This window comes from Oncorhynchus keta, chromosome 26 (genome assembly GCF_023373465.1).
Source record: "Oncorhynchus keta strain PuntledgeMale-10-30-2019 chromosome 26, Oket_V2, whole genome shotgun sequence".
NCBI lineage: Eukaryota > Metazoa > Chordata > Actinopteri > Salmoniformes > Salmonidae > Oncorhynchus > Oncorhynchus keta.
Window position 1 is genome coordinate 27758924 of NC_068446.1, and position 24825 is coordinate 27783748.

Here is a 24825-nt window from a genome sequence, read left to right on the forward strand (position 1 = left end):
ATCATGCGCAATGCCAAGTGTCGGCTGGAGTGGTGTAAAGCTCGCCACCATTGGACTCGCTGCCAAGTGGAAAAGTGTTCTCTGGAGTGATGAATCACGCTTCACCATCTGGCAGTCCGACGGACAAATCTGTGTTTGGCGGATACCAGGAGAACGCTACCTGCCCCAATGCCAATTGTAAACTTTGGTGAAGGAAGAAAAATGGTTTGGGGCTATTTTTCATGATTCGGGCTAGGCCCCTTAGTTCCAATGAAGGGAAATCTTAACGCTACAGCATACAATGACATTCTAGACAATGTATGACTGCAACTTTGTGGCAACATCAACACCCGACCTCACTAATTATCTTGTGGCAAATGGAAGCAAGTCCGCACAGCAATGTTCCAACATATAGTTGAACGCCTTCCCAGAAGAGTGGAGGCTGTTATAGTAGCAAAGGGGGGGACCAACTCCATATTAATGCCCTTGATTTGCTTCATCAGTGAATTGGTTCAATGCCATAGTGTAATACAGAAAACAAATTGGTTGTAATATACATTGTTTTGAACAGTTTATTCATTTATTTCGAAAAACAATTCCTGTGTTTTACCATGAGAATGGCACGTACGTGCACAATAGGCAGATATACAGAAATAAAGTCAGACTTTTAGATCTATAATATGTATCATTTGTTTAGTTTATTTCAAATCAGACAGGTTTTGTTCTTTATAAACAGGCATATTTTCCTCATCATACAAATATGAGGGGAAGCTACTTCATATAACGTGTATGTATTTGGTTAGCAGAAAAAGTATAAACATACAAAACTTGTTTATATACAGCACGTTAAAAAAATAGCCTTGCATAATGCGGCATTTAGGTGTAAATACCATGCGCCACGAGCTCTGCTGATTTGATTATGTGGATAGTACATCAGAAGTCATTTGTAGTGGGGGATATTAAGTGCCAGATAGGGGGAATGGGAAAGGACTTTGGGGATTTTGGTATGTAGTTCTCATAAAGGCACTCACATGATACCTTACCATGGGTGACGGGGCGGCAGGTAGCCTAGTGGTTAGAGCATTGGACTAGTAACCGGAAGGTTGCAACATCGAATCCCCGAGCCGACTAGGTAAAAATGTCTTTCTGCCCCTGAACAAGGCAGGTAACCCACGGCCATCGTTAGCACTAGGCCATCATTGAAAATAAGAATTTGTTCTTAACTGACTTGCCTAGTTAAATAAAAAGTATAACAATAATCATTGACTGTATTTGGATTTTGCTCTGTCAAAGCCACATTCATCTTTCAAATACATTGTAACAATAATCCACTTTGATTAGACAATACCTCCAAAATGCAACATTTCCAAAGAACACTTTCACCAGTCACCAATGTAATGGATTTGCAATGAATCACTTGTCTTGGAGACATTGATGTTTCATTTATCGGTACAAAATAGAAACAATCAATGATTGTCTGTAATCACAGAGCATTCACATAAGGCTGTGCTCATGAGAAACATTAGGACGACAAAAATACTCATTATACAATTGTTTTTATCTTAAACGACTTGGTTTATGAATCACAAAAAAGATACAAATACACTGATTGTAATTAAGCAAAAAAGTGATTACATGATTTTGGAAGAAATACTGTACCTCAACGCTCAACTGTTCTATCAAAGTGATTGACTTAGTAACATAATGTAAAGCATCTTTGTCCTCGTCTTATTTCACACACCAGAGTGAAACCCCCATGGTGAGAGAACATGGAGAGCGACAGTGCAACATCAAACAATGCCTTTTTCTTTAATTTGGTATTTCAGTCACAATATTTTCTTTTGTATCCATAACTGTACCATACATCTTAAACTCTTCAGTAACACAGATTCTCCTGACACAGAACACCACAGCCCCACTAACTGACATCCTCCCTAAGGTGTAGGGGAGAGAGAGGCTACACTGTAACAAAGGCAATAATGAAAAAGAATACAGGAACTTACACTGAGTGTACAAAACATTAAGAACGCCTGCTTTCCATGACATAGACTGACCAGGTGAATCCAAGTGAAAGCTATGATCACTTAAATAAAAATCAGTGTAGATGGGAGGAGACCGGTTAAAGAAGGATTTTTAAGCCTCGAGACATATTGTGTATGTGTGTCATTTAGAGGGTGAATTGGGCAAAACAAAAAATGCAAATGTCCTTGAACAGGGTATGGTAGTAGGTGCCAGGTGCACCAGTTTGTGTCAAGAACTGCAACGCTGCTGGGTTTTTCATGCTCAACAGTTTCCTGTGTGTATCAAGAACTCTGTTCTTAGGGCAAAAGCGGTGCATCTCAATATTAGGATCGTGTTCCTAATGTTTGGTATACTCAGTGTACATGACAACTATTTACACCACAGTTTAGCTTAGAACCACACATTGAAGAGATGTATCTGCATGTTTTTAGCTTGTGTGTGTTTCTAACCACACAATAGCCCCTCATATAGCATCACCACATCCTAATCGGATTCATTCCATAATACGAATCCATAAGGCAGTCTTCGCTTAGTGAACACATCTTAACATAAGCGAACGTAACTCATCATATAAAAAGTCAAGTTCATTTTCAATGAAACCGTATGTCCTTGGCAGAGGTCTACATAAAACAGTGAATGAAAATGATAGCATGTTAAATGAGCAATTATTTCCTTAATTTTTAAAATAAAATAAGTCTCAGCCCAAAGAAACGTCCCAAGAGGGATGACAATAAAAAGCAGAGTTAGACAATGTCCAATGTCGATTCGGTCTTGGTGTCTTCTTGAACAGTCCGTTTTCCTTACATAATCACCGTTTGGCTCTGGTTCCTTGTTTGATTTCTTTTAAATGTCAAAGGTACTTAAACAGTTTTTGGTTTTAGTTGACAATACACATACAAGACTATACACTATCTTTAAGTGCAAAATTGAAGAAAATCGTGTGACAATGAAGTGTAAAAGTGATTACTGTAATCAGAGAGACGATAAGACAAAAACAAATGACGAAAGAAGTGATGGATAAGAGTTTAAGTGTTTAACTACAAAGATCAGCAAAGCATTTAAGAGTTGGGCACTTTAATAGAGTCCTCTTGTCTATGCAAACACTTGCATGTTGCCACGCTGAGGCTGCTGGGGGTTCTGTTGTGTCTGCTGGGACTGCGGCTGCAGCTGCTCCGGAATGTGTGTGTGGCGGAGAGGCGGCAGTGCATGGGGGTTCCCCAGGGGGGTGGGGCTGGTGGTGACGTCAGACCAGTCTGAGTTGGAGTGGGGGGAGGAGGAGGACCAGGGGTCAGGGGACTCAGGGGAGGGGGTGAGGTAAGGGTGCTCGCTGGGCGGGTGAGCCGGATACCCTGGGGTGGTGCCCTCCGAGCCAGCCGTAGCGTAGCTGTGCTGAGAAGGAGGGGTTGGGTACTTATCCACGGGGCTCTGCATAGCCTGATAGGGAGGGAGCTGTTGGCGGGACTGGCCATCCTGCACCATGCCGTGGCCGTGGGCCAGGCCATGGGAGTGGGGGTGAGGGAGGCTGTGAGACAGGCTGTGCTGGAGGCTCATGTTGGGCATCTGGTACAACATGCCCTGGGTGCAGTGGAGGTGAGTAGGGCCCTGCTGAGATTGGGGCTGGCCCTGGTTTTGGCCCTGGGACTGCACCTGCCCAGGCTGGGGCTGCTTCAGCAGGGCCTGCCCGCCCCCCGGCGCCATCATCTGGAAGGTAACAATGGGAGGCAGCTGCTCGCGGCTCATGGTGACATTCATAGGGGTGAGCAGGCCTTGGCCGTGGTGCTGGGACATGCTAGGGTGGCCACTGCCCATCTGCTGGGGGAGGAGGTTGAACATGTGGCCACCATAGCCATGCTTCAGGCCCACCCAACTCTGCTGCTGGCCCAGCATGTGGCTGACTGGGGGCAGCAGGGGCCTGGAGGAGGGGCTGCCCAGGAGAGGAGAGTTGGTCGTTTTGGAGGCCCCGGCAGCATCTCCTATGTATGAGTGTGGAGACTCCAGGGAGTCGACAGGGGACATGGTGACTGAGCTCTCCGACAGCCCTCCTGCAGCTTTAGTGCCGTTGCCACTGGCTCCTCCCACTGCAGGCCCTTCTCCTCCCGTTGGCTTCTTTCTCCGCTTGGCCTTCATGTCTTTCAGCTCTTTTGCTGTAGCCCCACCCACCCCTCCAACCTTTGCCCCGCCGCGCCTGCTCTTCTTGCCCTGGGGTCCGGGGCGCATGCCCATGTAGCCAGCGCCATTGCCTCCACAGACCAAGGAAGAGTGTCCCCCGCCCATGTGGTTGGGGCCATTGTGAGGGCTGTGGACCAGGTTGTACTGGTCAAGCAGACGTACGATGTCATGGTGCATGCGCTCCTGTGCGGTGTCGCGGGGCAGCCGGTCCAGGTGGTCTGTGATGTCCCTATTAGAGTAGTGGTCCAGCAGAACCTGGGCTGCCTCAAAACTACCCTCTCTGGCTGCCAGGAACAATGGGGTCTGCTCCTGAAGGAACACAACAGGAGAAACAACCCATGTACCAAGCAAATAAAAGATCATCCTCGTGATAGAATATGGGACATACAGTGCATTCAAAAAAGTATTCAGACCACTTCACTTTTTCCACATTTTGTTACATTACAGCCTTATTCTAAAATGGAATAAATACCTTTCCCTCCTCTTCTGAAATCTATCAATACCCCATAACAACGTAAATATCACATTTACATAAGTAGTCAGACCCTTTACTCAGTACTTTGTTGAAGCACCTTTGGCAGCGATTACAACGTCGAGTCTTCTTGGGTATGACATTACAAGCTTGGCACACCTGCATTTTGGGAGTTTCTACCATTCTTCTCTGCAGATCATCTCAAGCGCTGCCAGGTTGGATGGGGAGCGTCGCTGCACAGCTTTTTTCAGGTCTCTCCAGAGATGTTCAATCGGGTTCAAGTCTGGGCTCTGGCTGGGCCACTCAAGGACATTCAAAGACTTGTCCCAAAGCCACGCCTGCGTTTTCTTGGCTGTGCTCTTAGTGTCGTTGTCCTGTTGGAAGGTGGAACTTCGCCCCAGTCCGAGGTCCTGAGCGCCCTGAAGCAGGTTTTTTATCAAGGACCTCTCTGTACTTTACTCCATTCATCTTTCCCCTCAATCCTGACTAGTCTCCCAGTCCCCGCCGCTGAAGAAAATCCCCACAGCATGATGCTGCCACCACCATGCATCACCGTAGGGAAGGTATTGGCCAGGTGATGAGCAGTGCCTGGTTTCCTCCAGATGTGACACTTGACATTCAGTTCAATCTTGGTTTCATCAGACCAGAGAATCTTGTTTCTCCTGGTCTGAAAATTCTTTAGGTGCCTTTTGGCAAACTCCAAGCGGGCTGTCATGTTCCTTTTACTGAGGAGTGGCTTCCATCTGGACACTCTACCACAAGGGCCTGATTGGTGGAATGCTACAGAGATGGTTGTCCTTCTGGAAGGTTTTCCCATCTCCACAGAAGAACTCTGAAGCTCTGTCAGAGTGACCATCGGGTTCTTGGTCACCTCCCTGACGGCCAGCTCTAGGAAGATTCTTGGTGGTTCCAAACTTCTTCCATTTAAGAAAGGAGGCCACTGTGTTCTTGGGGACATTCAATGCTGCAGAAATGTTTTGGTACTATTCCTCAGATCTGTGCCACGACACAATCCTGTCTCAAGAGCTCTACAGACAATTCTTTAGACCTCATGGCTTGGTTTTTGCTCTGACGTGCACTGTCAACTGTGGGACCTTATATAGACAGGTGTCCCTTTCCAAATCATGTCCAATCAATTGAATTTACCACAGGTGGACTCCAATCAAGTTGTCGAAACATCAAGGATGATCAATGGAAACAGAATACACCTGAGTTCAATTTTAAGTCTCAAAGGGTCTGAATAATTTAGTAATGTTATTTTTGTAATGATTTTTTTCCAAAATATTCTAAAACCCAGTTTTCGCTTTGTCATTATGTGGTATTATTGTGTGTAGATTGATGAGGGAAAAAATGTATTCAATCAATCAATTTTAGAATAATGCTGTAACTTAAAAATATATAGAAAAAGTGAAGGGGTCTGAATACTTTCTGAATGCACTGTAGCTTGACTTAGACTACTTTTGAGGTTTGAAAACATGTGCAATACAAGGTAGAAGTGAAATGCAAACTGAGATAGTACAAACCTTGTTGTCCTGCATGTCTCTGTTGGCTCCATTCTTCAGCAGCACCAGAGTGGCCTCCACATTGTTCACAGCAGCTGCCCAGTGCAGAGCAGATTTACCTGAGAGAGAGAGGAATATGAGTCAAAGACAGACATGCAAATTGCTCTGTTATGGCACAAAACTATTTTGACTGCCCACTTTTTATTTTTTTTGAGAAGGTTGGTCCTCAAGCAATGGCATGACCGAAATGCAAATGCCAAAACCGCAAAACAAACTCATGGCCCAGCTTTAATGGAATTGTAATGGTAACTGGGCTACATTGAGAGCGAGATTGAAACCATGGGACTATAAGGTTGACTTTTTGTTTTTTTAAAGTTAAAATCACACAATTCATCTTTAGATGGTTCTTCATATGTCTGTGAAGTAAAATGTTTGATTGTCATTTTTTCACTTAAAATTAACTAACTAAAAAGTTGTATCTGCAATCCAATCACAAGCCTGAACAAATAGACAGACCAATCAGCACACGTTCTTGCCATCTTTCTCCATGTATGGGCTAGTCTAGCCAGCAATAATGGCACGTAAGCAAAAAACAAGTAAATGACGTTGTCACATAGTCATTCAGTAATGACAGTCATTTGTCTGATTATAATATTACATTTCTTGATGTATTTGATGAGTCTTGACTGTCTTGGTAAAATAATGCTATTCTATAATGTATCATGCATTCAAATAGCTACAGTTTTCTGTCTAATTCAGAAAGAACCTTGTGGCTGAACCAAGATTGACATGTCATAGCCACAAGGTTCTATCTTCAATTGCATCCCCCTGAAAAAAACAGATCTTCAAATGTCTCAGGATTTTGATAATCTGCACTTTAGGTACCTATAAAAAGGTGAGGACCTTAATGGGTTATGAAAGAAGAATTCACTACAAAACAGTTCTGAGATCTGAAAACAATGCTTAATAGGGGGGGCAGGTAGCCTAGTGTTTAGAGAGTTGGGCCAGTAACCGAAAGGTTGCTAGATCAAATCCCTGAGCTGACAAGGTAAAAATCTGTCATTCTGCCCCTGAACAAGGCAGTTAACCCACTGTTCCTAGGCTGTCATTGTAAATAAGAATTTGTTCTTAACTGACTTGCCTAGTTAAATAAAGGTAAAAAAATATATAAAAATCTCAGAACTATGTTTTGCACAGATAGAACCTTACAGTCCCAATGTCTTTCCTAATTATTGCCCTGTATGGCAGTGCTCAATGAGAAAATCACTAAAACAACATTTCCTATTTAAGTATTAATGAACAGTGTGAGTTTATTTTTTACAGGGACAGTGCACATTAATCAACGTTTCAGTAAAAGTGACGGTTTTAGCCAGCCGGCTAATTTTCAACCGCAGTCCCTGGGCAGGTTATTAAAAACAATTACAATATAGATAATCATTGAGCAGTGAGCACACGCAGAGCAACATAGGACAAGCAAGACGTAGCTTACAGACAGAGCAACATAAGACAATCAAGACGTAGCATACAGACAGAGCAACATAGGACAAAAAGCAGCAAGACAAAATTCATAAAAGCAACAAAGTGTTTCCACACCTCATTAGCTACAGACAACATGGAAAGCGGCATCACACAGCTAGGGACCATGTTCACAAATACGATTGACCTTTAGCCATGTCTTCATACATTTTGTGAAAGTATGATAGGTGGTGCAGTTATGTGTGTCTGATGGCAGTGTATTCCAGACATGGGAAGCTCTCACAGAGAAAGCGGATTTACTAAAGGTGCTTTTCCTTAAGGGAACTATACAGTCACCTCTCATGACGGACCTTGTGGATCTGCTGCCATTTGTTTGGGTTATCTGTTTAACAAAAATACTGAGTGGAGGGGGAGCCAGGCCATTTAGGATCTTGAATACAAGACACGTGTCGGTGTATTGCACAAGATTTTCCCAACTCAGGAGCTCATGTTTTCTGAGGATGTAACAGTGATGATGGCTATTGGGCTTCCTATCAAGCACTTTGAGAGCCTGTTTGTAGACAGACTGAATAGGTCTTAATGTTGTGCAGCAAGCTTGGGCCCAACTAGCCGAGCAGTATGTTAAGTGGGGAAGTATCATAGATTTGAAGTACAGTTTTGCTACCTCTGTAGTCAAACAATTTCGTATAAATCGGAAATTAGCTAGGTTGAATCTGAATGACCTTTTTCACATGCTTTTTAAAAGAGAGGTTGGAATCAAGTATGATGCCAAGGTACTTAAAATCAGATACCACCTGGAGCTTCTCCCCTGAAACAGGCATCTGGTTCAGTAGCATCTGTTGCCCGCTTTGTAAAGAACATGCAAACAGTTTTTTTCACATTGAGATGCAAACACGAGTCACTGAGCCACTCTGTAACCTGGACCATTACAGTAGTGAATTCTTGTGCAGCTTGTTGTTTGCTCTCAACGTAATCTCAGTTTAGAACAAATCTCTAATCCCAATGGGATTACCTGTATAAAACAAATGTAAAATCATACAATATACATGTGAAAACATTGCTAGTGCTCACCGTGGTCGTCGACAGCGTTGATGTCAGCGTGGCAATGTACCAGTTCCTCCACCATGCCTTCCACAGCCAGCCTGGCAGCCAGGATCAGAGGTGTGGTGCCATCATTCATCCTTGCATCCAACTCAGTGGCCCGGTTACGGATCAGGATCTGAGAGGGGAACCGTGTTAAAGGGGCAGTGCAGCCAAAAACTTTTTCCCCCTCTGTCATGTTTTGTACACTCAGTATATATTTTACAGTGGTTTAGATGGTACAATGATTCTCTACACTATACATTTCTTGTTTTGTCACAAACTGAAATTAGGCAAACTATTCGAAATTTAGCAACCAGGATATGGCGAAACAATTTCTGAATATTGCATATTAATGATATTTCCACACTGAAGTTGTAATAACAATGAAATTTAAAACAAAAATGATAAATGCCCTTTTATTGTAAGAGCCAAAACATTTTTTAAAATATAAAAACACCTGGAATTTCAATCTGTTCAGGTGGGATAGAGCTTTTGGCCCACAGAATGACATCACAATCTGATTATTCTGACCAGACCCACCAACGGCTGCACCTATGCCCAGTAAAGTGAAATCCATAGATTAGGGCCTAAATCATTTATTTAAATTGAATGATTTCCTTATATGTAACATAGTAAAATCTTTGAAATTGTTGCATGTTGCGTTTATATTTTTATTCAGTATATTTCAAGTTATTTTCCATTAAATAAACCCACATTAAACATACAGTGATGATTTCAAAATAACATGTAGAAGACGGCAATACGATTTTTGAACTGGTGCCCATGTGAGCGCAGTACGAGGAATAGTTTTCAGCTGCTCCAATTAGTCTGTTTTTCTAGCCTCTCACCTGGAACACTCCCTGGGCATCGGCTGCCACAGCAGCGTGGAGAGGGGTGCGACCCATGTTGTCGTGAGCGTTGGCGTCTGCCCCAGCGTCCAGCAGCCTCTTGGCGGCGTCGGCCCGGGCGTAGCGAGCAGCCAGGTGCAGTGCCGTCTCCCCGGTGCGGTCTGTCTGGGCCATGACTGTTGCACCCTGGGTGATGAGGTCTGAGATGGCGTTGGGTCCCGGCTCATCTCCCCCGCTCTCTTCCTCCTCCTCCGCCTGCAGGCCGCAATCAGATGCCCCTCCGTTTCGTAGAGAGGCCAGCATTAGGGGGGTGAAACCATCTGGAAAATATTTTTTGCCATTTGGTCAGTCAAAAAACACACAGCAATCACTTCTCAGTTAGGTATCCTTACAATTAATTGACACCAATCCTAAACTCTACCTGGTCCTTTGACATTGACATCCAGGCAGTCTGCCTCCAGATCAGTCTGTGGTGGAGTGAGAGAGATGTCAGCAGCCTTGTGGTGCTGCAGGGTCCACTCCCGTCTGTCCACTCCTCCATCCACACCCATGGGCAGCAGGGGCTTGTCCTCAGTCTGGGGGAGAGGGAGGCAAAGGAGGAGAGATTTTGAGACACTGACTCAATGCCATTATGTATAGTAGGTTGTTCTACCAATTAGGTGCCTTTAGAGTAGTGTAACTTTGTGGATTTCACCTAATTTGACCTTTCTGTCATAAAGACCACGTTAAAAAAAGTGTTTTCCAATCTCAAACCTAAAACCTAACTCTGGGTAACATGGTTGACGTGTTATGCTCAACTTGCTCAGTTTTCCACCACAAAAAGAGTACAACCAGTTCACCTGCTTTTACACTAGGACATTGACTGTTCAATGTCTCTTTTGAAAAAAAAATATTTAAAAAAGGGATATTTTCACCATATGGAAACAAGAGTTCAGTTCACAAAGGTTGACCTTAAAATTAATCACTTATCACATGAAATGAATAATAACCTGTAGAAATGACTATGTTAAACAACTAAATAACTAGGGCTTTACAATGTTGGAGAAAAGTTGGGGTTAAGTGGGTTAAAATCTTCTTAGAAGTCAGAGGGACATGTCAAAATGTCCCGGATTTATTACATTTTCCATATAGTCTATATTAAAAAGGGCACTTCCTTTAATATACAAGGCTTTCAGATTTCAATATTTGTCCAACATTTCTACTTAAAATATCAAAGGGAGGCAAAACTCCCTTATTTCCTGGAACGACTCAGTAGCTGGTGAGCGTTCTGACCCAAAATGGCTGCCAAGAAGGGTTCCTTTTCTCGCTCACCCTTACTTTCTTTGGCGGAGCCTCCTCTTCCATCCACCTCTGGCCTCCATCTATTATCCCTCCATCCTGGGTCTTGAAGTTCCTGCAGGGAGGAGAGGAAAAAGAGGTCAGTGTGTGGCTCAGGAGAATTACACCCCACATGATGGTACACCAGTCAAACATTTGTCTCAGTTCTATTCTGAATCATTCTGAACATACTAGAGTATGGTACAGTATAGAGGTACACATTTGTCTTTATTCCCGGTGTAGTGCAGTAATTTAATAAAACAATAAATATATATTGACCGTATGCATGCAGGCCCTGGTCAAATGTAGTGCACTATACACGGAATAGGGTGCCATTTCAGACGCAACTTCTGTCTTTTCTCCACTCACTTCATGCCGAAGTCGTCCTGGCCCACGGGTTCTCGCCTCTTGTCATCCTTCTTGGCCAGGAAGCCATCGGGGAGCCAGACGATGCCGTGTTTGCGTTTCCTCTTGGCGGCCAGCACACCCAGCACCAAGATGAGCAGGATGATGACGGCTGCTCCCACAGCCAGGTAGAGCAGGAAGGGGGGCTTATGGGGTTCCGTAGGGTCACCTGGTGGTGGAGGAGACATGGAACTCTTAAGTAGGTGATGCTATCTGAAATGGGCTCTGCATTCAGAGCATGGAATAGAGTGTCCATTTGTTACCAAAGAACATGATAAGTGGGTTTAATCAGGTCTGTGATCAAAGATAATTGTGTGCTGATGTAACATAACCATTAGGGTGTTTTAAAGGTGTCTCAGAAATCACACTGGGAAGAAAGGAGAGGGACTTACTGTTGACAGAGACCACAGGGTAGGGCAGCTCAGATTTCAAGTACTCAGCAGCGATGAAGGATGCAGCCAGCTCTGTGCTGGAGAAGCAGTCCATGGAGCGCTCAGAACACTTACGGTTATCGATCTCCAGGTACACCTTAGACCTGCAGCAAACACAACTTCCGTTAGTCTTACTTCCCAACATGGAAGACTATACACACACCTCATCTTATCTAGTAGAGAAAGAGAGAGAGACAGAGAAAGAGGGAGACAGACAGGATAAATACACATCTCCTTACCCGACAACCTCCTTGTCTAGCTCCCGTTTGCCTCTAAGCTTCATGGTAGAAGGCTGTCCTCCATTGGCATCGTCGTGCTCGAGGCCGTAGTACGGATACAACATAGGTTTCTGCTGGTCGTCCATCTTGACACGGAGGTTGGTGTGCAGCAGGGTTCCCAGGGAGCGCAGAAAGCCTCTCATGTCTCCCATTAGCTCCTCAGGCTGCAGTAACACTACGATCACCAGCGTTCCGTCAGCCACCACAGCAGGGGTGTCTCCAGAGCAGTCCAGGCCGTCCCAGCCACATGCCTCCGTGTTACAGCCCTTATCACAGATCTTGTTGGCATAGTGAGCCGCACAGTACTTATCATACCTTTATACAGGACAAGGGCGAGGGTTAGGGAATTCAGAAGACTCTAGAAGTTCCTATGGGTTAATACACTTTGACATTTGAATGTAATTAATAAGACATACACACTGAGTGTACAAAACATTAAGAGCACCTGCTCTTTCCATGACAGACTGACCAGGTGAATCCAGGGGAAAGATATGATCCCTTATTGATGTCACTTGTTAAATCCACTTCAATCAGTGTCAGTGTAGATGAAAGAGAGGAGAGAGGTTAAAAATATATTTTTAACCTAAGACATGGATTGAGCATGTGTGTCATTCAGAGGGTGAATGGGCAAGACAACCAATGGAAGTGCCTTTGAACGGGATATGGTAGTAGGTGCCAGGCAACACTGCTGGGTTTTTCACACTCAACAATTTCCTGGGTGTATCAAGAATGGTCCACAACCCAAAGGACATCCAGTCAACTTGACACAACTGTGGGAAGCATTGGAGTCAACATGGGCCAGCATCCCTGTGGAACGCTTTTAACACCTTGCAGATTCCATGCCCCAACAAATTGAGGCTGTTCTGATGGCAAAAGGGGGCGTGCAACTCAAAAATGTTCTTAAATGTTTGGTATACTCAGTGTACATGTGTATTGATGTCTTTATGTTGTTGCACATTCTTGTACCTACTTGCAGTAAGACTGTGCGCTCTCCTGACACTCGAAGCTGTCGAAGAGGCAGCCAGAGTTGTCACACTCGGGGTCACATCGGCCGTTGCGGAACAGCTCCCAGCAGGGCACCGGGGCGGTGCAGTTGACCCATGGCTGGCGCCAATGTAGAGAACAGTCCCCTCCGTCCCATTGGCACTCATGGCTGTTGCACTGCGGGTCACACACCTTATCCCCAGAATGCTGCTCACACTCTACGTAGGGGCAGGAGGCGGGGGTGCTGGTAGACGGATCGAAGATGACATTCTCACAGTGCCTGCCTGAGAAGTGGGCTGGGCAGTGACAGCTGTACTGGTAGAGTGGGTCCTTCATACAGGTGCCTCCGTTCAGACAGGGCCGGTTCTGGCAGCTGTGGACGGTCTCGCAGCGGGGCCCACTGAAGCCTGGCTGGCAACGGCAGTGCGGACGACCAACCTGAGACTCCTGGCAGTGCCCGCCGTTCTGGCAACGCAGCTTGGCACAGTTGTAGCCCTCCACCTCTCCACAGTTGAAGCCAGTGAAGCCCTGAGGGGTTGGGACAGAGTGGGCATCAGACATGTGAACATACTGGCTAGACAGATACCTGTGGTCTCCGTTTTACATCTCTAACATGCATTACTGCAGTTGACTAGTCAGAAAATCTGGGAGAATCTACTAAGTTCGGTATCTTCCTAGAACACTGCTGTTCAGTCATACCTGACCTGTGTTGTTTCACCCTCTGAAGCAAGCATGACAATAAGGAGAAGGAAGTGGTTAGTGGTTTGGAAAACAAGCCAGCAGGTCAGGGTTTCCCAAACTCGGTCCTCGGAAACCCAATGGGTGCACATTTTGGTTTTTGCCTTAACACTACATAGTTGATTCAAATGATCAATGATTGATGATGAGTTGATTACTTAAATCAGCTGTGTAGTGCTAGGGCAAAAACCAAAATATGCACAAGTGTTTGGAAACCCTGCAGTAGGAAAAAAAACTCACTCCATATCTACATTAGAGGTAAATACAATTTTATACAACACAATGCAATTTATATGCAGTTGTAAATCCATTCAAAACAAAGAGAGAAAGATCAGCAAGCTGGCACATGGAGTACTTAGTAACACAGCAGTCTGGCAGTTGGAAAACAAACATTGAAAAGGGTAGAGTAACGTTATATGACTTACTGGTTGACAGATGCATGTGTATCCATGCACTGAGCTCATGTTCATGGAGCAGGTGCCACTGTTATGGCACGGCTTCGACTGGCACAGGTCCACCATGGACTCACAGCGGCGTCCTTGGACAACAGACAGACATGTCATGTTATACAGCATGAATGTGGGGTAAGCTAGGTAACTTGATACTGTCTAACATATACAGAGGGGCACTCTACCTGTGTAGCCCAAGCGACAGCGGCACTGGTAGTCATTGGCCAGCTGTACACAGTCCAGGCTGCCAGGAGACTGGCAGGGACCAGAGAGACACTCGTTGACGTCCCCCTCACAGTGTTCCCCAGCGAAGCCAGGGGGGCAGGAGCAGGTGTAGCGTCCCACCCCGTCCACACACTGGCCCCCATTCAGACAGCGAAGCTCCCAGGAGCCAGGCTTGGGAGCACAGTCGTCCACATTCACCTCACACTGAACACCTACAGAGAGGGGGAGAAGAGAGAGAGTGGGAGTGAAGACCATCAGTTCAGAGGTCAGAATTATAGTTGTAAATTACGCAAAACCAATGGGCCAGAAAGAGATAGATAAAGGAAGAGAATCTTCCGGTATCTGCTTACCATTAGTGCCAGGTGGGCAGGCGCAGGAAAAGCGGTTTATGAGGTTGATGCAGGTTCCTCCATGGTGACAAGGATTAGAGTGACACTCATCCACATCATATTCACAGTTCACCCCCTGGTAGCCAGCCTTGCACTAGAACAGAAAAATACATTTTTAGATGTTTCCCTGGGTGCAGTACAGTAAGTGCAATACTTAGATCCCATACGCAGACACACATTCATACACAACTTACCATACACTCATATGTGCCCTGGTAGTCCATGCAGGTGGCCCCGTTGCGGCAGGGGTTGGAAAGGCACTCATCCACCATCTCGTTACAGTAGCTGCCCGTGTAACCAGGCAAGCACTGACACTGGTGGGCATTACCCACGTTCACACAGCGACCCGAGTGCTTGCACACTAACTCCATTTGGATACCTGGCCGAGACAAAGACACACACAAAGACACGTTAATCAGAGACGCATTATGCGTAATATATCTTCATCAAATGGTCATTATCTTTACCTATATAAGTTTCATATTTCACTGGTGACAGAATGAAGAAATGGTACTATAGAGGCAGTGCCTGCTCACCGTTCCGAGCAGCATAGTCCTGACAGGACATGTTGGGGACATCACAGTACATGCCAGTCCACCCCACAGGACAGTGACACAACCAGGTGGTCTCTGACTGGGAACAAGACCCTCCATTTTGGCACAGTGGCTGGCTACACAGGTTCACAAAGTTCTGCAAGGAGAGAAAAGTGAGTATAAAATGTTAGCATTGATTTTAAAATGAAGAACCAGGCAAGAACCATACTACAACACACTCTACCTGGCAGTTCTGTCCATTGTAGCCCACGGGGCAGGTGCAGCGGTAGGAGCCCAGGCCGTCAGTGCAGGTTCCTCCGTGCTTGCAGGGCTGAGAGTCACACTCATTCTGCTCATACTCACAGAAGGTGCCGTAGAAGCCAGGACGACAACGACACGAGAAGGTGTTGATGTCATCAACACAGGTCCCGTTATTCAGACAGGAACTAGAGGAAGGGAGAAACAAATTGAGAAAGAGAGAAAGAGATGTAGTCAAGCATGATGAAAAGTCGAACATATGTAGGTAGATAGGAATTCCTTGTGCGTTGCAAAGGAAATTCATGTTCGATACATCTAAATGCGTCCCAATACACATATCAGAAAGGAAACTCATTGACGAATAATTCTGAGTGTGTCTCAACGTTAAACCCTTTACAATATTGACTATAGTTACAGTCTATTTTAACCCACCTCTCAGTGCATTCTGGGATGTTGTGTTCACAGAGGATTCCATCGAAACCTGGCCGGCACACACAGACAAAGCTGTTGACGTAGTCCCGGCACACAGCTCCATTCTGACACGGCTGACTGGCACACTCGTCCACTTCTGCCTCACACCGCTCACCATCAAACCCTTGCCGGCAGTCACAGGAGAACCCTCCCACTTCGTCCACACAGGAACCGCCGTTCAGACACGGGTCTGAGAGGGAGAGAGAGACACATAAAAATAAAGGGTTGGAGTCGGACAAGAAGTTTAAAAGACCCAGAATAGTAACTAACTACGGAGATGAGTGTACAAGGTGCTCATGGAGAGTACCCAATATCCAGCAGTATACGTGTTGATAAAAATTAAGTAAAAAATAAAAGTAAAAGAGAAATGTGTGATAACTCACGGGGGGAGCAGTCATCGATGTTGGTCTGGCAGTTGAGACCGCTGTAGCCTGGTCGACACTTGCACACGTAGCTGCCCTGGCTGTTGATGCAACGGGCCCTGTTCTGACATGGGTTCTTCCTGCACTCATCCACATCCTCAGTGCAGCGGGGGCCTATTCACAAACATACCATTTCAATTAACATCAACGCAATAACTGAATGGTAGAAAATGTCCCCCAACACACAGACACACACAAACAAACCTTTTCTCTCTTTCTATGAATTACTCACCTTGCCAGCCACTGGGACATCGACAGGTGTAAAAGGTGTAGTCTGGGGTTGGCTGACACACACCTCCCCTCTCACATGGTTGAGACGCACAGGGAACCAACTCCTCCTCACAGTGTTTTCCTGTGGACGCACATAGCAATATTGGTAATATCCCAAATGGCCACGGTACAAATCAACTCAGCTCCAACAGAGGGAATGTATCCTGGATAGTACAGTAGTGTGACTGGTGTTGTTACCGGAGTATGGAGGATCACACAGGCAGCTGTAGGTGTTGACTCCATCCACACAGGTACCATGGTTCTCACACGGGCTTGATGCACACTCCTCCATGTTGAACTCGCAGTTCACACCTGAGGGGAGAGGGATGTTAACTAAAATGGTGAACAGAAATACACATGTATCTGTTAGGTACTGCAGTTTAATGGGATCATCTGTATATTAATAAAGGATAAATGAAACCCAGATTCAGACCTGTGAATCCGGGGCGACACTGGCAAGAGTATCCGTTGAGTCTGTCCACACAGGTGCTGCTGTACTGGCAGGGGCTGGACTGGCACTCATCCTTCTCCTGGTCACAGTGCTGCCCCACCCAGCCAGAATCACACTCACAGTTGTACCTACATAGAGACCAGGGGAGGGGTAGGAATATTATTTTACATGAAGTTCGTAACTCAAGAAAGAGATAGAGAGATAAGGTGAGGAGAAGCGTACCCGCTCTGCTGCTCTACACAGTCTCCGTGTACACAGGGCTGGGGGGCACAGTGGTTGGTGCCAGAGTGGCACAAGGGGCCGTGGGTGCCAGGGGGACACTGGCAGATGAAGCCATTTACCTTGTCCACACACGTACCCCCACTCATACACGGGCTGGAATTACACTCATGGATGTCCACATCACATTTTGCACCTGTGAGACAAGGAATTCAGAAAATTAAAAAAGTAAATTAAAAAAGTAAATTAATTCACTGGGGGAAAAAAATCAGGCTGTCATTAACATGGAAATGCTTCTGATTAGATGAGAGGGAGAAGTGTGTGTTTACCTGTGTATCCTGGAGCACAGACACACTTGTACTCATTGATCCCGTCCTGGCACTCTCCGTATTCACAGGGGTTACTGGCACAGTCGTCAACATTGAACTCACAGTTCACCCCTGAGAAGAAAACCATTTAGTCTTGAGTCTAATGTAAGAAAGGAAGGATGCATTTTGAAGTTACTTGAATAAGGCTCTCCATTACACAAGGTAGATGCAGTTCTAATTCCCTCCATCAGGGGGAGCTGTGGCCTAGCTGATCATGCTTAACAGGTGTGTTCCAAAGAGAGCTGAGCTAGTGAAAGTGTGTGTGACCTAAGCTAGCTAACTGGATGGCTGACTGGCTGTATGTGTCTGTACAGCACCAGTGCTCTGGCCGCACTAATCCCCCCCAGGCCACGGCAGCGTGCTGGGCACAGCAGGGCAGAGATCAGACGACCCTTATGACTGTTCCACTCCTGTCTGAGTGCATTGTGCTGAGAGCTGCAGGAAGCCCCTTCCACACCACAGAACTGAGTAGGAACTGCTGGTGTTTCAGGTTCAGAGCAGCACAGCACAGTGCTTTGGGGCTACATGACACCAATGAAGTCATGGTCTACTAAAGTTTACAAACTATAGTTTGGTCATGGTCAAGACAGACCAGAGTTTTACACATAACAATGTTTTCCCTGGGACTTTTTTCAGCAGTGGTGGCTAAGGTAATGGGGTTGGGGATACCCCACCAGGAGATTGTTTTGGTAGAATGACTGCGAGGCCACTTCTGGTGACAATTTAAAAGGTATGAACTTAAAGGTGTGCTCTGCTGCTCCTCTCTCCCTTCTCTGTGCCCAGGGGTGTCACACTCATTTTGCAGCACGGGTCACATTGGGGTATTCACTGAGGTCCGGAAGCCCAAGAGGTCTTCAACCTTTTCTTGCCCAGGGAACCCTCCCAGGCAAACCGGCGACCCAGGGAACCCCATCATAGAATAAGTTAACAGGTCTTGTCTTATTATCAGGTGAATGATAATGGAAAGGGGAAGTGATCAACATTTAAAAATGAATAGATTTGGTTGATTGTTTTGATGTCCATACATAATTGGAAGAGGAAGTGTAAACAGAGCCAATAAGGTAGAAAGGTAACTAAACACATTCACTAAGACCAGCTATTTAGCTGGTTAATCAAAGGTTAGACATACATTTTTGCCAACACATGGCTAAGTCAGGAGAGCTAACCAGCAGCGCTTGTTGAAAAAGCAGTGTTATAAAATGTTATTTGTCAAATACGCCTAATACAGTGGGTGTAGACTTTACCCCAGTGATCCAGTCAAATACTCCAGTGAATGTAATTTGTTGAGAAAAAAAGTAATTAGAAATAAAATATATTTTCTACTGTATGTAATTACGTTTGTTTTTCTATCGTTGCTAGAGATATTTCTAAAACATTTTAAATAAACACGTTTTTCACATCAACAAAAAAAAATGTTTTGTTATGCAGACCCCCATGCATTGCAGACCGCCGGTTGAATACACCTGCTCTATACATCACTTTTGGCATTTTTGACGCTCCCTGACTGTCTAGCTTTTGTTTCGATGTCTGTTAGCAAACAGGTCTTAGTGAAGGAACTATAAATGTAAGTACACTACATTACCAAACGTATGTGGACACCTGCTCATTGAACATCTCATTGGACCATTCATATGGAGTTGGTCCACCCTTTAGCTACCCAAACAGCCTCCACTCTTCTGGGAAGGCTTTCCACTAGATGCTGGAACATTGCTGCGGGGACTTGCTGCCATTCAGCCACTAGAGCATTAATGAGGTCGGACACTGATGTTGGGCGATTAGGCCTGGCTCGCAGTCGGTGTTCCAATTCAGTTCAAAGGTGTTGGGTGGGGTTGAGGTCAGGGCTCTGTGCAAGCCAATCATGTTCTTCCACACCGATCTCAACAAACCATTTCTGTATAGACCTCGCTTTGTGAATGGGAGCATTGTCATGCTGAAACAGGAAAGGGCCTTCCCCAAACTGTAGCCCCAAAGTTGGAAGCACAGAATCGAATAGAATGTCATTGTATGGTATAGCGTTAAGATGCCCCTTCACACTTTGCCCTAACGTTGTCTAATATCTTTTCACTTTTGTTTTGAATGTTCTTAATTGGAAAATGCAAAAATAAAATATTTGAAAAAAACGGTGCCTTGTGTGCCACCAGAGACTCTGGGTTCGCGCCCAGTAACTGGCCGCAACCGCGAGGTCCATGGGGTGACCCACAATTGGCATAGAGTCGTCTGGGTTAGGGAGGGATTGGCCGGTAGGGATATCGCGCACCAGCGACTCCTGTGGCAGGCCGTGCGCAGTGCACACTAACCAAGGTTGCCAGGTGCACAGTGTTTCCTCCGATACATTGGTGCGGCTAGCTTCCGGGTTGGATGCGCGCTGTGTTAAGAAGCAGTGCGGTTTGGTTGGGTTGTGTATCGGAGGACGCATGACTTTCAACCTTCGTCTCTCCCGAGCCCTTACGGGAGTTGTAGCGATGAGACAAGATTGTAGCTACCACGAAATTGGAGAGAAAAATGGGGTAAAATTCAACAACAAAATTGTTGGGGGTAACTAAGGGGCGATTACACTAAGGGGCCTAGCCCGAACCATGTAAAACAGCCATTATTCCTCATCCAACCTTTACAGTTGGCAGTAAACCCAGATTTGTCCATCGGACTGCCAGATAGTGAAGCGTGATTCATCATTCCAGACAAAATGTTTCCACTGCTCCAGAGTCCAATGGCGGCGAGCTTTAAACCACTCTGGCTGACGCTTGGCATTGTGCATGGTGATCTTAGGCAAGTGTGCGGCCATGGAAACCCATTTCATGAAACTCCTGACAAACAGTTCTCTTACGTTGCAGTTTGGAACAGTTTGGACAGACAATTTCTACGTGAGCTTGTGTGGCCTACCACTTCGCAGTTGAGTAGTTGTTGCTCCTAGACATTTCCACTTCACAATAACAGCATTTAAAGTTGACCGGGGCAGCTCTTGCAGGGCAAAAATTTGATGAGCTGACTTGTTGGGAAGGTGGCATCCTATAACATGCCACATTGAAAGTCACTGAGCTCTTCAGTAAGGCCATTCTTGTACCAATATTTGTCTTTGGAGATGGCATAGCTGTGTGTTAGATTTTATACAACTGTCAGCAATGGGTGTCACTGAAATAGCCGAATCCACTAATTTTAAGGGGTGTCCACATACTTTAGCAGATGTAAGTTTATTTTTCTGTTTGTCCAAACATTCTCTTGTTGCTTTCCTCTTATTACTCTTATTAGTTTTTGTTCAATAAAATGAAAAATAGTCCACCCATTCTCTGTCTCTGCTCACCCGAGGTGCCAGGCAGACAGTTGCACTGGTACTTGTTGACCAGGTCGATGCAGCGTCCACGGTTCTGGCAGGGGTTGCTGTGGCACTCCATGAACTGGACGTTGCAGATAGAGCCGGTGTAGCCCGGGTCACAGTCACACGAGAAGGTTGCGATGCCGTCACGACAAACCCCGTGGTGACAGGGCTCTGGGTCACAGTCATCTATGTTCTCATTACACAACGGCCCCGAGAAGCCTGGCGAGAGAAACCAAACATTGAGTAACAGTTAAAGATTCCCTGTATTAATGCTTTAGTTTAGACATCATGTTTAAAAATGCGAGAAAGGTACGTTAATTAAAGTTGAGATAGTGAAGGCGGTCTAGTACCTTCAGCACATTCACACTCGTAGCCGTTGGGACGGTCGATACACTTAGCCCCGTTGAGACATGGTGTGCTGGAACACTCGTCAATGTCGATCTGACACATCTCCCCACTGAATCCTAAAGGCCAGGGACAGAACCCAGTTTCAAATACTGTAGATACAAACCTTCTGAAACACTATGACAAATGAATTTGATTAGAAAAAGGCAGACGAACCTAGAGGGCACTGGCAGACGTAGCGTTTGACTTGATCCAGACAGGTCCCTTGGTTCAGACATGGAGAACTGGCACACTCGTTGATGTCAATCTCACAGTGTGTTCCCTCAAATCCTTGAAACAGAGAGAGAATATTACACAACAGTACTGTGTGTGTGTGTAATTATAAAGAGATAGGGAATCACTGATCACACACACCTTCCATACAGATGCAGCTGTAGTCTCCTATGCGGTCCAGACAGGTGCCGTCATTCTGGCAGGGGCTGGGCGCACACTCATTGATGTCTGTCTCACAGCGCGGCCCACCATAACCTCTCGCACAGTTACATGTGAACGAGCCATCTGTGTTCACACACGATCCTCCATGCTCACAGGGATTTGGACCTGAGGGGAAGCCTGAGAGAGGTTAGATACACATAACTATAAAGGAGTAACGAAAGTACCAAAGGGAAAGGAAGGACTTTTCTTAAAGAATCAGTCAAATTACAAAAGCACTCTAGGTATCATGTGTTCTGATCTGTCCCTCCTCACCTATGATGCACTCATTGATGTCGTCATTGCAGGTGCTTCCTATGTAGCCTGGGGCACAGTTGCAGTTGAACATGCCGTTGATGGGGTTGGTGTCGCACTGTGCCCCGTCCCGGCACGGGCTACTAATGCAGGCATCGTTCACGTGGCAGAGCAAACCTGGTAGGGAATACTCAACAGTCAGTCAGCCTGTGTGTTTTCTGTGCTTATAGATAAACCCTGGGGATTAATACACTCTGTTTCTATTTATCCATCAGTCTGTCCATAAGAGATATCTGTATATATCTATACTATAGACAGGCTTTGTCCCACACCTGTTTTTCCATAGGGACAGACACAAAGGAAGGATGCCACACGGTCAATACAAGTGGAGCCATTGGTGCAGGCAGCCGTAGCACAGTCATCTATGTTCTCAGAGCAGTCCAGGCCACTCCAGCCGTTGACACATACACAGGTGTAGCTGCCCTGGATGTTGCTGCAGGTCCCCCCGTTCTGACATGTGTTGGGCTGCAGGCGACACTCATCCACATCCTCAGTACAGAACTGACCTGTAGGGGGGAAAACAGTTGAACATTAGAGAAGAAAAAAAAAAACTCCCCCAATTTGGACACAGAGAGAAACCACAGACTAACAAAGAAACACAGACACTGAACGAAAAACTGAAACAAAGAAGTAAAGCCAACCAGACAGACACAAAACCATGGACTATTCTTTATCCTTACCAGTCCATTCTGGGGGGCATTGGCAGTTGTAAGTATTGACACCGTCCATGCAGGTCCCTCCATTTCGGCATTGATGGTCGGGGCAGTCGTCAATGTTGTTCTCACAGTTAGTACCATTGAAGCCTGCGATGAGAGAGACAAAGACAGATATGATACTTAGGCTAATTACACTACATGAAAGCCGAACCATGAAAAACAGCCACAGACCATTTTTCCTCCTCCACTAAACTTTACAGTTGGCACCAATGTTCCCTCTTAGCTGCAGGCTGGGACACTGTGAAGTCCATGGAGAACAAGAGCAACTCCACCCAGCTGCCCACTGCACTGAGGCGAGGAGACTCCCCCCCTGCAGCTACTCGCCCAAGCCTCTCCAGGTTCTCCTTTACCCAAATCCAGATAGCAGATGTTCTGAAAGAGCTGCAAAACCTGGAACCATACAAATCAGCTGGGCGTGACAATCTGGACCCTCTATTTCTGAAACTATCCGCCGCCATTGTCGCAACCCCTATGGATTGGAAAGCTGCCGCAGTCATCCCCCTCTTCAAAGGGGGAGACACCCTGGACCCAAACTGCTACAGACCTATATCCATCCTGCCCTGCCTATCTAAGGTCTTCGAAAGCCAAGTCAACAAACAGGTCACTGACCATCTCGAATCCCACCGTACCTTGTCCGCTGTGCAATCTGGTTTCCGAGCCGGTCACGGGTGCACCTCAGCCACGCTCAAGGTGCTAAACGATATCATAACCGCCATCGATAAAAGACAGTACTGTGCAGCAGTCTTCATCGACCTTGCCAAGGCTTTCGACTCTGTCAATCACCATATTCTTATCGGCAGACTCAGTAGCCTCGGTTTTTCTGATGACTGCCTTGCCTGGTTCACCAACTACTTTGCAGACAGAGTTCAGTGTGTCAAATCGGAGGGCATGCTTTCCGGTCCTCTGGCAGTCTCTATGGGGGTGCCACAGGGTTCAATTCTTGGGCCGACTCTTTTCTCTGTATATATCAATGATGTTGGTCTTGCTGCGGGCGATTCCCTGATCCACCTCTACGCAGACGACACCATTCTGTATACTTCCGGCCCTTCCTTGGACACTGTGCTATCTAACCTCCAAACGAGCTTCAATGCCATACAACACTCCTTCCGTGGCCTCCAACTGCTCTTAAACGCTAGTAAAACCAAATGCACGCTTTTCAACCGTTCGCTGCCTGCACCCGCACGCCCGACTAGCATCACCACCCTGGATGTTTCCGACCTAGAATATGTGGACATCTATAAGTACCTAGGTGTCTGGCGAGACTGTAAACTCTCCTTCCAGACTCATATCAAACATCTCCAATCTAAAATCAAATATAGAGTCGGCTTTCTTCTGACTTCAGCGATGTCATCTACAAAATAGCTTCCAACACTCTACTCAGCAAACTGGATGCAGTTCATCACAGTGCCATCCGTTTTGTTACTAAAGCACCTTATACCACCCACCACTGCGACCTGTATGCTCTAGTCGGCTGGCCCTCGCTACATATTCGTCGCCAGACCCACTGGCTCCAGGTCATCTACAAGTCCATGCTAGGTAAAGCTCCGCCTTATCTCAGTTCACTGGTCACGATGGCAACACCCACCCGTAGCACGCGCTCCAGCAGGTGTATCTCACTGATCATCCCTAAAGCCAACACCTCATTTGGCCACCATTCGTTCCAGTTCTCTGCTGCCTGTGACTGGAACGAATTGCAAAAATCGCTGAAGTTGGAATCTTTCATCTCCCTCACCAACTTCAAACATCTGCTATCTGAGCAGCTAACCGATTGCTGCAGCTGTACATAGTCTATTGGTAAATAGCCCACCCAATTTTACCTACCTCATCCCCATACTGTTTTTATTTATTTACTTTTCTGCTCTTTTGCACACCAATATCTCTACCTGTACATGACCATCTGATCATT

General features: G+C 45.9%; 1 protein-coding gene across 3 annotated transcripts in view; it reads right to left on the reverse strand.

Moving 5' to 3' along the window:
• Positions 1 to 533: 533 nt before the first annotated feature.
• Positions 534 to 24825, reverse strand: part of LOC118359194 (neurogenic locus notch homolog protein 2-like) — a 55207-nt gene continuing 30915 nt past the window's right edge. Inside the window, exons 5-34 of one of the 3 annotated variants that reach the window (XM_035737550.2) lie at positions 22884 to 23006; positions 22476 to 22709; positions 22165 to 22320; positions 21832 to 22017; positions 21634 to 21747; positions 21423 to 21536; positions 21058 to 21291; positions 17721 to 17831; positions 17395 to 17587; positions 17155 to 17300; positions 16920 to 17033; positions 16684 to 16803; positions 16413 to 16565; positions 15991 to 16219; positions 15545 to 15746; positions 15304 to 15457; positions 14962 to 15146; positions 14729 to 14861; positions 14339 to 14590; positions 14130 to 14242; positions 12953 to 13494; positions 11944 to 12297; positions 11666 to 11808; positions 11238 to 11442; positions 10863 to 10944; positions 9973 to 10126; positions 9552 to 9871; positions 8692 to 8839; positions 6166 to 6263; positions 534 to 4479 (exon numbers count right to left, since the gene is read on the reverse strand). In XM_035737550.2, the coding sequence (XP_035593443.1) occupies positions 3094 to 4479; positions 6166 to 6263; positions 8692 to 8839; positions 9552 to 9871; positions 9973 to 10126; positions 10863 to 10944; positions 11238 to 11442; positions 11666 to 11808; positions 11944 to 12297; positions 12953 to 13494; positions 14130 to 14242; positions 14339 to 14590; positions 14729 to 14861; positions 14962 to 15146; positions 15304 to 15457; positions 15545 to 15746; positions 15991 to 16219; positions 16413 to 16565; positions 16684 to 16803; positions 16920 to 17033; positions 17155 to 17300; positions 17395 to 17587; positions 17721 to 17831; positions 21058 to 21291; positions 21423 to 21536; positions 21634 to 21747; positions 21832 to 22017; positions 22165 to 22320; positions 22476 to 22709; positions 22884 to 23006 (6698 nt within the window). In that variant the 3' untranslated portion in view covers positions 534 to 3093. Of the gene's footprint in view, positions 4480 to 6165; positions 6264 to 8691; positions 8840 to 9551; positions 9872 to 9972; positions 10127 to 10862; positions 10945 to 11237; positions 11443 to 11665; positions 11809 to 11943; positions 12298 to 12952; positions 13495 to 14129; positions 14243 to 14338; positions 14591 to 14728; positions 14862 to 14961; positions 15147 to 15303; positions 15458 to 15544; positions 15747 to 15990; positions 16220 to 16412; positions 16566 to 16683; positions 16804 to 16919; positions 17034 to 17154; positions 17301 to 17394; positions 17588 to 17720; positions 17832 to 21057; positions 21292 to 21422; positions 21537 to 21633; positions 21748 to 21831; positions 22030 to 22164; positions 22321 to 22475; positions 22710 to 22883; positions 23007 to 24825 lie in introns of all 3 variants that reach the window. The other 2 variants (XM_035737549.2, XM_035737548.2) reach the window with 2 other exon arrangements.